Here is a 17,432-nt window from a genome sequence, read left to right as displayed (position 1 = left end):
TACTAGGTATTTATCCACAGGATACAGGTGTGCTGTTTCGAACGGGCACATGCACCCCCATGTTTATAGCATGTTTATAGCATGGCACTATCAACAATAGCCAAAGTATGGAAAGAGCCCAAATGTCCATCGATGGATGAATTCATAAAGAAGGTGTGATGTATATGTACAATGGAGTATTACTCGGCAATCAAAAAGAATGAAATCTTGCCATTTGCAACTACATGGATGGAACTGGAGGGTATTATGCTAAGTGAAATTAGAGACAGACAAAAATCATATGACTTCACTTATATGAGGACTTTAATAGACAAAACAGATGAACATAAGGGAAGGGAAACAAAAATAAAAACAGGAGGGGACAAAACAGAAGAGACTCATAAATATGGAGAACAGAGGTTACTGGAGGGGGGATGGGCTAAATGGGTAAGAGGCACTAAGGAATCTACTTCTGAAATCATTGTTGCCCTATATGCAAACTAATATGGGTGTAAATTTTTAAAAAATAAAAGAATTCTGAAAAAGATTCTGACTATATTTTTGCCAGTTTTCTCATTATTTTTATGGAGGAGGGAATTTTTGGAGGTCCCTGCTCCACCAGTTTCTCAGATGTCACTGTTGCTTTTTTTTTTTAATTTTTTTTTTTTTTTAACGTTTATTTTTGAGACAGAGACAGAGCATGAACAGGGGAGGGGCAGAGAGAGAGGGAGACACAGAATCAGAAGCAGGCTCCAGGCTCCGAGCCATCAGCCCAGAGCCCGACGTGGGGCTCAAACTCACGGACCGTGAGATCGTGACCTGAGCTGAAGTCAGACGCCCAACCGACTGAGCCACCCAGGCGCCCCCACTGTTGCTTTTTATAGCACACTTAAAGTTTGTCTGAGGCTGATGTCATACCCTCATTGCACAACACACACAGTAAAGAGAAAGTGAAGGATGGAAGGACTTATTCCAGAACAGCACACTGCAAGGTGAAGTTAAGGGAACATAGGGAGCGCTTCTCCAACTCTGTAGTGAAGGACAAATTTGTTTGTTTATTAATCTAATTCATCATTGTATGTTGTCCTACTTCATGTGACTAGTTCACATACAACTTGCCTTGCAAGTTCAACAACCAGAGCCGGTCTCTACCCTGTTCAACAAGAATTGTCTGCTGATCACACTCCTGGAGGTCCAGGCAATGTCAAATTGTTAGGAAAGTTTCTGAATGCTCTGTTTTTTCACTTATCTTGTCACCACGTGGGAATAACAAGGTTTGCAAACCAGTAAACTTTGAGTAGCACTTAACCTGCAAACGATCTTGAATAAGCTAGTACGAGGCCTCCTCGACAACATTTAAAAGTCTATCTGTGTTGGTTTTTCTCTTAAATTCAAGCATCACGGAACTATGTAATGCAGAAAATGCAGATTCCTCATATTCCCAAGGACACAGAGATGAGCACTGTTAATATGTTTGCTATATATAAACTACCAGTTTTTTCCCCCCATTCTTACACAAGTATGTGTTTGCTTTACAAAAACGAACTCTTTCTACATATGTATTTTACAACTTATAACTTATTTGGACATGTTCCTATATGGTACATGCACATTTTCCTCATTCTTGACAGTTATAGGGTATTCCATTTCATATATACATGCAATAATTGTTAACCAGGCCCTATTGGTGGCCATCCAGGCCCAGGTACCATTTTCAAGCTAAGGCATTACAGTCCACTAGAAGTAAGAGGTGTCAACTCTATATTATGCATTGCACCTAATAAGCAGAGCAAAACTTGCCATCCAAGTGATTTTTAAAATTTTTTTTAATGTTTATTTTTGAGAGAGAGAGAGAGACAGAGGACAGCGTACGAGTGGGGGAGGGGCAGAGAGAGAGGCAGACACAGAATCCGAAGCAGGCTCCAGGCTCTGAGCTGACAGCACAGAGTCTCGAATTCACAGACCGAGAGATCATGGCCTGAGCCGAAGTCAGATGCTTAACCAGCGGAGCCACCCAGATGTCCCAGCCATCTAAGTGATTTCCGACTGGCATGTTAGGGTGTTTCCAGCTCTTACTATTACATACAGGCTGCAAAGAAGCTGTGTGTACACCCTCTAGGCATCGGTATACACCTGTGCACACCTGAAGACTAAGATCTGGTAAGAGGAACTGCTGTCCAAAGACTGTCCCAGCTGACACTGCCACCCACAGTGCTTCCATTGATTTGAGCTTGGGTTTAGACTGGGGGAATTAAAAAGTCTTCAGGAACCAAACCAAGATATAGAATCCAGATCTAACTGAACAGTGGCAGGATATTGGATATTCCTGGGCTGTTCAGAGACTTGTAAAGCCAATTCTCAAAAGAAAGCCAGAAATGTGGCGAGCCAGTGATATCCTCCTTAAAACACCTTTTCTCCTCATTTCTGCTAAGAACGAGTAACTTCTGGCAAGACAAATCAGCAATGCCTTTTCTTTACAAATCATTTCCTTTCTTAAATCCCAAATGTGAAGCTAAATGCTGCTTACACACACGTTTAACCTTTAGGGTGCTGACCACTCATGGCGGGAAGAAGGCCAGGTCAGCATTCTTGGTCGCTGCCACTATTCAGGCCCGACCGGTCTCTGGGGAAAGATCCAAACAGTGGCTTCAGCAGCCAATAAGCGGAGGACTCAGTTACTACTTGACCTGATTCTGTGACTGTCCAGCAGAAACACATCTCCATAGTCTCTTTCAGAACGTGAAGCATCTCAAAATGTCTGAACCTGCCCGGCTAAACTCGCAATCAGGTTAGTCTATTGTCTTCCCTGAATCCTCTAAGGATTTCTTTGGGAAAACCCAAAGCACGTGTGAGCTGAATTCTGTTCCTCCCTTGGGATGTCCTGAAGGTGAGGACACACGCTGAGGTGTCTGAAAGCTATATATAGTGTCTGGGGAAATGATCCCTGAAGAAATGTAGCACAGACCCTAACAATTCTTCAAGAGCTCCTTGCTGATGTGAGAAATCTCAGTGTGAGAGCAGCACAGCTGATCAATCATGGGGACCTACTGCCCCCCAGAAGGTGCACATGCTGGCCCTCTGCCCCTGCAGACACTCGGGACACAGGCAGCGTTGCCGTCCAAACAGGAATAAACCCAGGGCTCAGTGTACACATTTCACAGCTTTTTATTGAGATTCAGGAAGAGTCCGCTGGAGGCGGGTGTGCTCACTGTCCCAGCTTGCCCAGGCCTTCCGCTGCATGGGTGACAGCGCTTGTGACTGTGTTGGTCACCGTCTCAGTGACTTCCTTCACCGCTTTGTCCCCTGCCTCATGGGCCTTCTTTAAGGCTTCGCCAATGGCTGTCAGGAAGAAAGAGGAATAACGTCCGGTGAGCAAAGTAAACATTTCCAGCTAGCAGGGCCCGCGTCAGCTGGAGTGGCCTGCAGGGATGTGGCGGTCTTACTGGACAGTGGCCTGGCCTTGCTGGATTCTGCCCCAATGGGACAGAGGGCAGCGGGGCTCCCGGAGGAACGCATTCAAACGTGGTTTTGGTTCCCTCCACAACTCGCGTTTCTCCAATTCTGAGTGAGGCGGCGCCTGCTCCTCCCAAGGGCGCGCTGCCTACTCAGACCTCTTTTCTCTGTCAACTGCCTGCTTGTGTCTTCTGTCGTTTTTATATTGGTCCATCGTTTCTATTTACAAATGTTTTTCCTCCCTTTGTGGTCTTTCTCCTGGCTTGGCTTATCGCATTTTTTTTTATTATGGAAAAGTTGCAAGTTTTATATTGCCAGGTCTATCTAATATTTCCTATGTGGCTGTCGGGTTTTCCGTCACAGTTAAAAAGATCCTCTCCTCTCCCATATTATCCCCAATCCACCACCTTCTCTTCTAACAGTTTAACGATTTCATGTACCTAATACATGAGCCCTGGATCTATCTGGAACCTATCATGTTGTAAGGAATGAGGCACTTTTAGTTACACTACAGCACACACACATAAACATTTATGCAAATATACATGTAAATACACAGACAATCTCCTGTCTGAAATGTTTTGTCAGAGCGTGCTGCCACATAGTCTTTTGTGACCCCGTCTCCTTAACATCCCACGGAAAGGACTGTCTGGATGGATCTTGCTTATTAGCAAAGTACAGTCTGTGGCCGCAGATGAGCGTAGATAATTGCATACCAACTGAAAGGATGCAACATCAAGGTCAGGGTTTGACCGGGTTAGGCAAAGAACGGGTTGCTCCCAGCATCTAGCTTCCCTCCTTCCCTCCTCTCCTGGCCCCAGCCTCAATGATACCTTTCTCTCCGGCCTCCTTGGCGTGTTCCACCACCTCCTTCACCACCTCCTCAACGGCATGAACTAAAAAGATGAGAAGCCCAGAGTGAGCGCGGTGCAAGCCAGCTTCTCCTCAAGGCAGAGCCCAGGACGTCTGGATGTCCTGGACGCCGCCCCTGCCCCACCTCTGCCCCACCTCCCAGTGAGACCAGGCAGCCTCACGAGCAGGACCCTCAGCTGCCTTAATTCAGAGACTCCAGCGGGCCTGGCTGCCAGAAGACAAACATAGGCAGTCAGACGAGAGCACAGGGCCCTCCGTGCCCCTTGGCCTGGCGAGGCCTGGAATGCAGATGAGCAGGCCCTCGTGCCAACGGGGCCCCTGAGGCCAAGGCGGGGCTTGTCTCCCAGGTCACCGCACCTCTCAGGTGAGCTGCTGTCCCACCACAGCTCCACTGGGGATGCCAGATCCCGAAGTCTCCTCCAGCCAAACCCGAGCCCCCAGAGCAATTCCTCCAACAGGAGGAACTCTCCCACCACCTCGGAGCTGTCTAAAGTTCGTGCGGCAGTTGCTAGAACTGGAAGATTTTGGAGTCAGAAGAACTGCTTCTGATTTTACCTCCACTCTGCACACTTGGTTCCCTTATCTGTGGAATGGGGATGATGCCGAACTCGGTGCCAGCGAGATATGCAAGAGAGAGGTCAACCCCAGCTGCAGAGCTAACATACGAAATACAGACATGTTTGCGGCCATGCAGAACCCGAACAGTCAACGCGGACACCAGTTGTTTGTCACAAAATGGCAGGACTAGCCTCCCGCACAGAGTTGCTGCTGCATACACACCAAAAGGGTTTTGGGGCACCTGGCTGGCTCAGTCAGAAGAGCATGTGACTCTTGATCTTGGAGTCATGAGTTCGAGCCCCATGCTGGGTGTAGAGGTTACTTAAAAATAAAGTCTTCAGGGGTGACTGGGCATGCTCAGTCGTTTAAGCATCTGACTCTTGATTTCGTCACAGGTTCATGAGTTCGAGCTCCATGTTGGGTTCTGGGCTGACAGTGCAAAGCCTGCTTGGGATTCTCTGTCTCCCTCTCTCTCTGCCCCTCCCCTGCACTCTCTCTTTCTCTCAAAATAAATAAACATTTAAAATATATAAAATAAAATCTTTATTTAAGAAAAGGGTTTCTGGGGACTTTGAAGAAATTGGAAATGTCCTTTGTATAAACCCAGGGGGCTGACTTTGAACAGAATCAGACTTGGTGGTTTCTTAGTAAAGAAATCTTTGAGGCATTCAAGTGATGCTAAAAATAAAAACCCATTTTCTTGTTTCTGTATAGGACATTCAAAACAGGCTGCTTTGATATGGAAGGACTCCCGGGTTTCCAGAGGGGAGGATTCTAGCCACTGGAGGCTCACCCAGCACCTGGGCTCCCTTTTTGCTCCCAGGGACCTCCTCTGAGCTGTGTCTCTCCTGCCTCACAGACCCCAGAAATGGGTCCGACCGAGGGAGGCCTGTTTGGGGGCAATAGACCCCTCATGACTCCACCCAAGCTGCCCTCTTCAGCTTCCACACCCCTCACTTCCTTTCTGTCCTTGTGGGATTGATGGGTTCCTCAAGGGGCCAAGGCCTGCCCCCAATCTGCTGGGATCAGCTTCCAACAGGCCCCATCGAGTCTGTCCCCACTGTCCCCCCCCCCCCCCCCCAGCCTAGGGAGAAGGGCCAGGTGGAAAGGAGCCTCTGGGTCCTTACCAGCTTCCTCGGTGGCCTTCTCAGTGCGGTGGGCCAGGCCCTCAGCAGCAAGTTTCCCCAGACCTCCCAGCATTGTGCGGTGACAGGTGGCAAACCAAGCAGGATGCTGCGGTCTGGATCAGCGTGCTTTTATAGATGCCTCTGATGCCTGCCTGGGCTCTGGGGCAGGAGCCCCCGCCCCAGCCAGGTAGGAGATCAGGTGGTGAGTCAGCGCAGGCGGCGGCAGGAAGATGAGGCTGGGTGGGGCTGCCCCAGTGCCATGACTGCAGCCCTGCCCCTCTGGCAGTATGAGACCCTGACACCCGGTACTTGGGGACCCTCTGAGGGGCAGGGACAGGAGCAGGGCTGAGACTGGAAAGGAGGCCTGACTGCCCTGGGAGATGACAGGCACTTGGGGACAGCAGCCCTTCCAGTCCCCTGGGCTTCAAGCTCCCCATAGTCTCGGCACTGCTGTGTATCCAGACAAGGCCTAGGACTTGCAGCCTGCTATCCAGGATCCTCAGGGTGCCCTAGTCAGGGGCTTGGGGGTCTGTGGGCCTGGGGACCTGGACGGTCCCTCAGGCCAGGGGCACAAGTGGAATGGGCACCACTGACCTCCCCATTCCCAAGGACTTCAGCTCTGCAGTGTCTCTGCAGCTTTCATTGGAAATTTGAGGGGCGGGGGAAGGGGGCTTCATGGTGGTACCTTGCCTACAGCTGAGGAGGACATAGCATTAACTGGAAACCCAGTCATCCTGGCTTGCAGTCAGCTGCTTCTCGCTCACAGGAGCACCTGAACCCCTGCGCAGCCCCATTCAGGGGCAGGCAGCACAGGAGAGAGCCCAGCACCCCTGCACCTCAGGGCCTGGCTTCTCGGAGAGGTCCTGTGAGGCCAGCAGTGTCCCCCAGGAGGTCCTACAGGAATAGATGGAGGACCCCGGCACCAGTAAGGGAGGTACATCTGGCCCTGGCCAGAATTCCCAGAAAGCCACTCTACAGGCCCCTGATGCATCACATGCTTAAGGGGCCAGGCTGCCTCCCTAGTTACTCAGGTTGAAGAGTGATGCCTCAAGCCACGTGTCACATGCCACTTCCCTTACTCACCAGCCCAAACTTGAGCCTCAGTTTCCTCATCTATAAAATGGGGACAGCCACACCTTCCTGGCCATGTCACTGATAGAGGGATCATGTGTGCAAGTTCTTGGTAAATTTCCGCTCCCTCCCTCTTGTCACTGATTGTGCTAGAGAGGGGCTGTTCAGGAGTGAGCCCTGACCGACCAGTAGCGGGGGCAGAGGGCCGGGGACTATGACCCCAGTGGCAAGGAGTCATGAAAGAAGTCCTCCCAAGTCCTTGTTCATGCCATCCAGGCCAGGGGCAGGAGTCTGAGGCTGCCTGCCCCCATGCCTGTTCTCTCAGCCTGTACAAATGCCCAGGAGGGTGTGGTGAACCCTAATTAGTGTTTACCCGACTCCGGGCCCTCACCGCCTGGGTCCTACGGGGCTGAGGCCCTCCCACATTCCTGATTGGTATTAGGAAGCCCCAAGCTGTGGCCGGCCCCCATGGCGGGGGGCGGGGGGGCAGGCAGTGGGTGCTGTGGCAGCAGAAACTCTGGGTCACAGGGCCACACACACCATTCTCCACTGGCAGGAGTGGTCGGGTATTAAACCATCTTTGAGAGAAAGAACACAATAATACTACTCTTGCAACTATTACAGATGGCTGTGTGTGCCCCTGTGGACTCAGAAGAGGCTGTGAAGTGAGGGGCTCTGGAGCTTAAGCAGGTCCAGAAGACTGTTCTCCCCTCAGCACAGGCGAATTCCAGAGTCTTCTGCTCAGGGCAGTGCTGCCAAGGGTGGGGGACTTTGGGGACACAGCTGGGGGGAGTTGGGCTTAGAGACCCACAGGGATCTCCCTGGACCCAGCAAAGCTCCTTCCCTGTTTCCTCTGAGGTGGTGTGTGTCCCCCAGCCCACAGGGTCCCTCGCCGTGCTTGTTCCCCTGACAGGATGGTGGTGTCATCCAGTGTTTCTGGGACAGATTCCAGACCCCACAGACCCCTCCACACCAGTTCCCATCCTGGGATACTGTTCTCCCTCTCCTCTGGAGCTCACTAGCTCCTCAGTAGGTCCTTGCTAAGACTCAGTCCCTCCGCAGGACTCCGGTCCCAGGGCTAGTCCAGAGCCCCGCCCAGTACAGCCTCTGGATATGCTTTTCTTCCACTGTTGGCTACTGTTGCCCTTACCACATCACCCTCCCTGCCCGTGAGCCCCTGCTCCTCTGTAATGCACTGCCCTGGGAGGAGCACCCTGGCTCCAGTGACAACATATTGTGGCCCCAGATCTCCGGGCAAGACCGGGTCCAGACAAAGATCCCAAATGCCCAGCAAGGGGAAAGTGAGGGGCCTCGCCAAGCTGCCTGGGACCAGACGGGGGGACCCCTGACCTTGGTGCTCTGGCCCAGGGCCATTCCCTTTGGCCTTCCAGCTCCTGCTGTGACCAGCTTCCTGTTCTCTCAGCCCCGCCTGTGGATCACTGAGGGTGGTCTTCTTTCCAGGCAAAGAAACCCAAGACAGCCCAAGACCCTCCTAACCAGGGATGGATCCAGATGTGAGGGGCTGGGCTCCAGTGACTCCCGCAGGGAACATTACTGCCTGGATGAGTTGAAGATGACTCAGGTGGGAACCATCCCATCTTAGAAGAGGCCTGGCTCACCCTGCACCCCAGCAGAGCAGCCCTTGAACACAGGCACCTGTCCTGAGACAGAAGATCAAGTCCAGCCCCTGGGGCAGGACCATCAGGCCTTCAGAGGAGCCAACTAATCCTCCAAGCGGAATTTGTGCAACAACCCAGTTTGGCAAAGGATCAACTGGCTGCATCATCAAGTCACGGTGAGCCAATTTCTCATATGACAATTTGCCAACTTGTCAATTACCAGTTCTGAAAAATAAAAATAAAAAATGCTTAAGTGTTCAAATACTCAGGGCTGTCTTACGTCTAAAGTGATAACTTCTTGTGTGATCTGAACTATGGTTGCCTATCCTCCTTCCGCTTTCTCCTCCTTCTGCTTCAGGGATTTGAGCTCACAGTGTATACTGAGCCCACATACCCTGCACACACCGACCCCTCCCAGCCACAGGGAACCAAATCCTGACTCCTGGAGATGTTTTGTGGCCCCTCGGCATGTCAACATCACACATCCATGGATGTCAGTCAGGATTCTGTTGGAAATCAGGGCACATCAAAGGGGTTCCTAAGGAAGGGACTGTTCACAAAGCTGTGGGGAGACTTAAGAGAACCAATAAAGGATGGCAAGGTGCCCGGGGACCAGTCATGGTGACAGTTGTCACCACCCTGGGCCTGGAGGGGTAAGGGTAAGGAGCAAGGCCATACAGATGTCAAGGAGAGCTGTGGCTTTACAAGAAGGTCATTCGACAGGAGCAGCAGCAGAGGAACCCAGCCACTCCCAAACCACGTCAAGCAAGGAGGGTACATGGGGAACAAATACCTCTCCTCTCCCTCTGTGACCTAGCCATGTGTCGCCCATTGGCTGAACCCAACTGGGACTGAGGGCGAGAGAGCCCTGGTGATGCAGTTCAGGAGGACAGGTTCCTGGGGCGAGGGCAGGGAGGAGCAGGCAGAGAGTGGATATGGATTCTCTGTAAACAGAATACCAGCTCAGCCTGCCAGACTGCCAGGTCTGGAGGCAACAGGGCAGCAGCTTAATTCTAAATAGTCCCATTTCTCCTTCTTGAAACCATATGAAGGAGGAGGGGGGGGGGGAAGGAGGAGGAGGAGGAGGAGGAGGAGGAGGAGGAGGAGGAGGAAGGCAGCCCATCATCAACACACACACACATCAAATTTCTCTTCAGAGAAGCTGGGAAACCATGCAAATCCAGGAGCAGGTGAGACCAGCAGAACCAATGTGGGAAGGCAGGCAAGTGCAGAAGAGTGGGAGAGACCCGGGGAGGGGGTGGGTGGTCTCAGGTGTTGAATGAGAACTCTTCGAGACAGAACTAAGAACCTGAGCAGGTGAAGGAGGAAGCAGAAGATGCCCAAGGATCTCCAGAGGTGTCAGACATAAGACCACCACCTTCCAAGAGTGAAGAGAGCCTTTGAAGAAACAAGGGCTAAACAAACCCCTGGAGGCTGCAACTGGGAAAAGAGAAGGCTGCCCGTAGAATCTTCTAAAAGTCAGTTTGGTTCTAAGAGACAGAGGGGTGGAGGGGTCGCGGCTACACAGGTGAGTCCAGCACTTACATGAAAAAGGGGCAGGCTCCTGAGCAGAGGAGTCTGGGTGAGTCCCCTGCCCCTACCCCCAACCCAGACTCCCACTGCCATCTGGGAAATGCCACTTCAGATTTGAACTTCAGATTCCTGACAGCCTCCAGCATCAGGAATACAAGGGTTTTACGATTAATAGGGTAGTTTCTGTCTTCCAACTCAGTGTTAATTGAGTTACAAAAGTAATATAGTTTTCCTGTCTTCCTCACCCAGACTCCCCTGACGGGGGTGTTCACATCTTACACAACGATCTTATACAACGATCAGAAGCCGGGAATTAACATTAGCATATTTAGCTAAATTAAAATCTAAATTTAGTCAATTTTAACTAAATAAATTAAAATTATTTCAATAATAATAAAAAAAGTTTTTATTTTAACTTTTTAACATTTTTAAAACAGAAAATGCCAGGGCGCCTGAGTGGCTCAGTCGGTTGAGCGTCTGACTTCAGCTCAGGTCATGATCTCGTGGTTCATGTGTTTGAGTCCCGCATCAGGCTCTGTGCTGACAGCTCGGACCCTGGAGCCTGCTTCAGATTCTGTGTCTCCCTTTCTCTCTGTCCCTCCCCCCTCAGGCTCTCTCTCTCTCTCTCAAAAATAAAATAAACAGTAAAAAAATTTTTTTAAATATTAAATGCCACACACAAAAATAGAACACAATGAATCTTCATGGATACATTGCAATAACCCAAGAGGCCTAGCTATAACAATTATGAGCTCAGACCCCAAGTCTTCCTAGTCCATCTGTAAATATTTTATTCTTGAGGAACCTTCTATTTTTTTTAATGTTTATTTATTTTTGAGAGAGAGAGAGAGAGAATGAGTGGGGGAGAAGCAGAGAGAGAGGGAGACACAGAATCTGAAGCAGGCTCCAAGATCTGAGCTGTCAGCACATAGCCCGACACAGGACTCAAACTCATGAGCCGTGAGATCATGACCTGAATCGAAGTCAGGCGCTTAACCAACTGAGCCACCAGTCGCCATGAGGAACCTTCTAGCAGACTAATTCCAACCAAGTAACAGATAGCAAAACATATTTTAGCAACAGGAATAGCAGAGAGCTTATAATATTTTCAGTTGCAGATCTAAGAGAAAACAAAGGTGTGGCTCAGGGTAGAGGAATGGAATGTAAATGCTTTCAAAAAGTAGAAACTAGAGGGGCACCTGGGTGGCTCAGTTGGTTGAGCGCCCGACTTCGGCTCAGGTCATGATCTTGCTGTCCGTGAGTTCGAGCCCCACATCAGGCTCTGTGCTGACAAGCTCAGAGCCTGGAGCCTGCTTCAGATTCTGTGTCTCCCTCTCTCTCTGCGTCTCTTCTGCTCATGCTCTGTCTCTCTCTCTCTCTCTGTCAATAATAAATAAACACCAAAAAAAAAAAATTTACAAAAAGTAGAAACTAGAATGAGACAAATAACAACCAAAAAGGAGAAAGAAAGAGAAAAAGAGAGAAGGGGGTTGAAAGCAGAAAATAGAAAACTCTGCTCCTTGTCTCTCATAAAATTTGCAATTCGACAGGAATCAGAGCTGAGAAGTCAAGTGGAACCAAAATGGAACCTGCCCTTGTCTCTCTTTTTAGTGACCTTGCGTTTAGCTAGTTGAGGAAGTAGAACCTGGAGAATCAAGAATCGTTTGGAGGAACTGCTAATGGAAGAATTGCTCTTTGGATCCTTGACCAGGACCCAAAGGTAGAGTGGCCACGGTCTGGGCTCAACTAGCCTCATGACCCTCATGGAGACAGGCCTGGGCTCCTATAGGCTCCCATGGGCTCCCCTGGTGTTGCACCCACTGTGTCCCAGACGTGTAGCAAAACCAAGTTCAAACTGGCCTTCCCCCCATTCCCACGGTTTGCAATGTTGGGAAGAACAGAGGCACATAGAAACAGGCATTTGCATGGTACATGGGGCATCAGGAATGTGGAAGGGGCTGCACCAAAGAGACGGCACCCAGGGTTCATCTGACAATATGCAAACTCATTGTTATCTGGTAGGAGAACCAAAGGAGGTCAGGCTTGTGTTCATTTAGCAGATGTTGCCAGAGCACCATTCTAGGCACTGGCGTGCACTCATCAGTAGAAGGAACTTGGTTGCAGCCCCATGGACAACCATCAGAGAAGCATACTGGAAGGGTCTCGTTAGAATAACTGTGGAAAAGGAGGACAAGGTATGAGACTGTATCAGCGGTTGCTGGACCCATCCTGAGTGTGTGTGCGTGTTGGAGGATGGACAAGGGAACTGAGATCTGAAGAATGAAAAAGTAGGAGCTCTAGACAAGAATGGTTAATGGAGGAGGACAGAGAGTGGTCCAGGCAGTAAAAATAGCACATGCAAAGACCCTGTGGTGAGCAGCAACATGATGTCAAGGGAAATGGAAAAGGGCCAATGTGGTTGAGGCAGAGAGGGCCAGGGTGTTGAGAGAGGAGGCTGGGGAGGCGGGTGAGGCCGGCCAGTGCAGGATGCTGGCTGGCATCCAGGTAACATGGGGATTGAAGCTTTTGTTTGTAAGACAAAACCTGATTCACAGTGGCTCAAACAATGAGGGAAACTGCATCCTCTTGCTAGCATGGCAGGCTGAAAGACTGGTTAGTTTAGGGACTGAATAAAGTTGTGTTTTCCTTAGGCTTGTTTCTCCTGTGGTTACATGTGGCTGGCACAGTTCTAAGCATCATTTCCAGCCACAAAAATGTCCGGTGGAAGAGGGGGGACTGTTTCTTCCCTTGTCTGTCTTTTTCTGAGGATGGAGAATATTTCCTAGAAGCTCCCAGGCCCTCAGATGTGACCTCCCTTCTCCTTGGCCAGAGCTGGGCCCCACACCCATCCCTAAGGCAATCTCCTGGGGAGTGCAGGATGAAAAGGGATTGCTGGACCCACGAGGATTTCTCTCTGAGTCACCAGGGGAAGGACTCACACCAGAAAATATGTGTGGGCTCTGCCACCCCAGCCCATGGGGTCTCCCCCAAGCTGTGCACCCCCCTCCCCAGGTGGTCTCTCCTGACCCTGGCATTCACTCCTTGGAGGCAGGGGCCCCTGGAGATGCTGGAAGTGCCCTCACACTACCCAGGTGTCTCTTTGAGGACCTTCTCTTTGGACCAGAGGGAGCAGCCTTGGCCCATTTTGCAGATCAAGCGAGGCCTTCTTTCCGGTACAGTCAGTAATAAGGAAACAAGAATGGAAGCTGGTTTGGCCCCCGGGTGAGGATGGGAGACGCTGACCTGACCGGGAGCGGGAGAAGATCTGTGGCCGGCCTGGGAGGGTTCTCAGGTTGGAGAAGAGAAAGGTCGCTGGAGCAGAGCTGCACCCACAGGTACACCTGGGCCTGGGCGGGGCGCCACACGACGACACTGCTCCCTGCTGGCGGCCGTGCGAGGCCTCCCATGAAGCCGGCCTTGTGTCCACGAGTGAGGGGAGACTACTCTTTTCTCTCTTATCTGCCCAGAATTGGGACGTGTCATTAGTATCTTTGAATGGAAACGGCTTGGCTACGTACGTGCTCGTCCAGAGAGAATAAGATCCTCACGGGTGGAGGGAATAACGTGAGCAAAGGCTCGGAGGTGGGTAAGGGGAACGCGGTGTGGCAGGGGGTCCGGATGGAGGGGGCCGCCAGCGCCAGGCGCCAGGGCTGGGCCTTATCCTGTGGCAACTGTGAGTCACCCTGCAGCGGGGCGTACCGGGGCTGGTGTCGCGTGCGTGGACACGTGCTGGGGGGGGGGGGTGGCTAAGTTTGCGGGAAGTCTAGTCCCTCTAGGGACCCTGTGGCACGAAAGGGCCGGCCTCCATCCTGGAACAGAAAGTCCTGGTACTTCCGAGCCGGAAGGGGTGCTCACGGGAGGGGGTCGCGCGCGCACGTACACCGCCCTGTACCCCACTGCAAGCCCACGTGCACCACCCCCCGCGCCGCTGTTCCTCCCCCAGGGGGCGTGTCGTGGGCGGGGCTACTCTCGGCTGCAGCTCCGAACCAGCTCCAGTCCAGCCGCGGGGTGCGGCGGCTCCTGGCTTGTCCTAGCCTTCTCGGTCCTGCCCGGTGACTCACCGCCGGGTGGGGCCGGCACACAAACACCCCGCGGGCGGGGACCGGGGTGCGGCGAGGGCTTTAAGTGCTGCTCCTGCGACTCTGCGTCGTCCCCAGAGATCCCGCCACCTGAGGTCCTCACAGGATCCCAGCGAGGGAGCCCCGGTGCTCGCAGCCTCCAGGCGCAGCTAGCGGGGAGAAGTTCCCGAAGCCCCAGCCCTTGGGGCCCCTATTCCCCTGCCCTGAGCTGAGCCCCTCGAGCATCTAGGGACCAAGTATCCCCTCCTAGGAGGCGCGGGGTTCCTGGAGCTGAGGGAGCGATTTGGGAACGGGGACCGGGTGGCTCCTGAACAGAACGGGAGGCACACATACTTCATTGAACTTCGGATAAGGGAGCATCTGGATTTGCGGTTGAGACCATGGGAAAAGAATTCTTGGACAGTTCGTCTGGGTTTCCGAATTTGGAATGCCAGAACTCTGGATGTCGGGGCTGGGCTTCTGCACACTGTGCAGGGCAGGGGCGAGAGAGGGCTGGGCCCGGCTTGTGGGGAGGAATGAAGTGGACAGGAGGTAGGAACATGTGCTTTAATAAGGCAGCAGGCCAAGGGCCTGCCAAAGCCCAGGGGCTGGAGGGCAGTCACCCATGTCTCCCTTCTGTCGTTATATGAGGCCTAATTTTTTCCCAAAACCTGAGAAAGTCTCAGAGGCCTGGTTAGCAGTCTTGTCGATGGTTTCCTGGGTGGCCTTGGCCACCTGGTCCATGGCTGGGGAAGGAAAGGAGAAAGCAGGTGAGGGCCAGGCCCTGGGAACCAGAGTCCTCTAGGGTTAGCCTGGCCTGGGTCCCCATCCCCAGGAAGCAATGTGGGCAGAGGGGCTTCAGAGTGGAGGGTATGTCTGGCTGAGGGCTGAATAGGGTGGGGAGTGTTCTGGGGCTGCCCGCCCTCCTGCCCACCAGCCCCACCAGACCTTTCTGCCCTGCTTCTGTGGCTTGGTCCACCACTTGCTGGGCCGATGATCCTGCCGCAGTCACTGGAACAGAGAGATGTGGCCCTTAGCCCCTATTGAGACACTGCCGACCACAGGGGCCCCACCATTGCCACCTCTATCTGTTCTCTAGAGTGGTGTGTCCTACAGGCCCAAGGGATGGATGCCATCAAAGTAAAGTCCTCTGACTAAAAAGTCCTGTGCCAGTGAGGCATAGGAGCCCTTTCCATGCCTCTGGGGTATTCTTCTTTATTTATAACTCTAGGCTCCTCCCCTCTGGCCTGCTTCTCTCTTCATCTCCAGGATTGCAGAGAAAACATCCCAACAGAGGCTGTAGCTGGCATCTGGGTTGTGGCTGCTCCTGGGCACCGCCCGGGAAGAACCCTGTCCCTCTTTCACAATTTCTCCCCCAGAAGCCTGGCCCAGATGCCTGAATTCCCACCTCAAGTGCACAGGGGCCCCACCCTTGCAAGGCCCTTTCACCACTGCTTCTCTCCCATGCCTCTCCCCAGAAGGCACACAAACAATGATGCTGGTGCCTCTGTGGGCATGCAACTTAAGGCATGAGGAAATGAAGTCCAGAAAGGAGGTGACACTTCCAAAGTCAGGCCATCTCCCCTGGACCAGAGTTTGTGCCTGTGGTGAACAGGGCTTCCAGGGGCTCAAGTGGGTCCCACCTGCTAGGGGAGCAGACAAGTGGCTCCAGCCTCCAGAGACCTGACTCATCCTTGCAGCTGAACCAGAAAGAAGCTGCTTTTACTCAGACCCTGGGTCAGGGAGGTGTAGGGGGGTCAGGCAGGCCCGGGGTCTGTGGCTCACAGAGGCTCCTGTGGGTCCTTATATGACAGAACCAGTAGGGGCCACAGAGAAGGAGCTTTTGCACCCAATTTACAGATGGGGAAAGTGTGGCCCAGAAGAAAGGGTCTTGTAGACAGGCTTCCTGGTAGCATTTTAGTTTCAGGGGAGCAACTGTGGGCATTCCCTGGGGTACTGATGAAGGAGGGGGTTAGTTTGGGTGTTGTCTGTTCGTTGGGATATGTGCAGCACAAATTGGGAGCTGGAGTCCCAGGGGAGGCCGAGCTGGGCTGGAAAAGCCACAGCTGGTGGGCCTTAGGGCAGGGGTCTCCACACATTCCCTAATCCCAGTCCACCCTATGCCACCCCAGCTGTGTAATCTCAGGTCCCAGGAGGAAAGAGCTGGAGGTGGAGAAACAAGGCTGGGGACCTACCTTCTGAGGTGAGGGGTGAGAAGGCCCTCTGGGTGAGGACTTAGAAGGAAATGATTTTTTTCGGTAGGACGGGGGAGGTAGGGGAACTCAAAGCCGGGTGGTGGCAGGAGGAGCCCCTTCTGCCATCCCATCCGGTCTAGTGCGCCTCTGAGACCCCAGCGAACAGAGATGGATCTCTCGGTGCATGGGGTGTGAACTGCGCTCTCTCCGTGGACCTTCACCCTCCCCTAAGGACCGAGGTGGGGCTCCTCACGATCGGGGTGTGGCCGCTCCCCGCCCGCGCAGTCTCTTTATATTGGCTTCTGGCAATGCCCACATCGCCCCGAACTCCTGGTGCACCAATGTTTCCCCACCTCCCTCAAGGCATCATCCCTTGGGCTGGGCGGGGTGGGCGTCCTGCCGGATCCCTGCATCTCAAGGGAGGGCCCTCAGGACCCGGAGCGGCCCACCGACTTTCGGGATGCGTAACCCAGGACTTCTGCCTCCGTGAGTCCCTGCAAGTGCCCCGGGTCGCAGCACTGTCCTCACCTGCTTCCTGGGCCACCCCCTGCACTTGCTGCTTCAGGTCCTGCAAGCTCTTGCTGGCCATGACTGCCGGGGGTCTGCGAGGTCGTCAAGGATAGCTGCAGTGAAGTTGGATCCTGTTCACCTTGGCTGCGACCGAAGCTCCAGCTCTGGTTTTTAAGGCGCCCCAGGGCTGTCCCGCCCCGCGCGGGGCGGGGAAGAGGGGGCGCGGGGCGTTTCCCAGCAGACCGCCCCGGGGACTGACTGGGCCTTGCTCCAGCTTCCACGGACTGAGAACACATCCTGGCCTCAGGCCGGCCGTGGTGGGAAGGCGGTGCGGGGTCTGAAGAGGGGCACGGGGCTGCAGGGGGTGGGGGTTGGATCAGGGGTCCACAGAGGGGCAGGAGTGGAAGGGGGCGCACACACCAACAGCCTCCACATCGGCCCGACCCCTTGTCCCTA

At 53.0% G+C, this 17,432-nt stretch overlaps 2 protein-coding genes across 2 annotated transcripts; both read right to left on the bottom strand.

Moving 5' to 3' along the window:
* Positions 1-3,128: 3,128 nt before the first annotated feature.
* FAM25A (family with sequence similarity 25 member A) lies at positions 3,129-7,926 on the bottom strand. The gene is made up of 3 exons (XM_019444827.2): positions 5,991-7,926; positions 4,266-4,328; positions 3,129-3,318 (listed from the first exon to the last, which is right to left on the bottom strand). The coding sequence occupies exons 1-3, from the start codon at positions 6,061-6,063 to the stop codon at positions 3,185-3,187; spliced, it is 270 nt and encodes an 89-aa protein (XP_019300372.1). The 5' UTR covers positions 6,064-7,926; the 3' UTR covers positions 3,129-3,184.
* A 6,898-nt stretch (positions 7,927-14,824) lies between these two features.
* Positions 14,825-17,138, bottom strand: ADIRF (adipogenesis regulatory factor). The gene is made up of 3 exons (XM_019444826.2): positions 16,995-17,138; positions 15,220-15,282; positions 14,825-15,017 (listed from the first exon to the last, which is right to left on the bottom strand). The coding sequence occupies exons 1-3, from the start codon at positions 17,053-17,055 to the stop codon at positions 14,914-14,916; spliced, it is 228 nt and encodes a 75-aa protein (XP_019300371.1). The 5' UTR covers positions 17,056-17,138; the 3' UTR covers positions 14,825-14,913.
* Between the last annotated feature and the right edge of the window lie 294 nt (positions 17,139-17,432).

The sequence above is a fragment of the Panthera pardus genome, unplaced genomic scaffold (genome assembly GCF_024362965.1).
Source record: "Panthera pardus isolate Hobbes unplaced genomic scaffold, ASM2436296v1 HiC_scaffold_22, whole genome shotgun sequence".
Lineage (NCBI taxonomy): Eukaryota > Metazoa > Chordata > Mammalia > Carnivora > Felidae > Panthera > Panthera pardus.
This window is presented reverse-complemented; position numbering and strand designations above follow the sequence as displayed.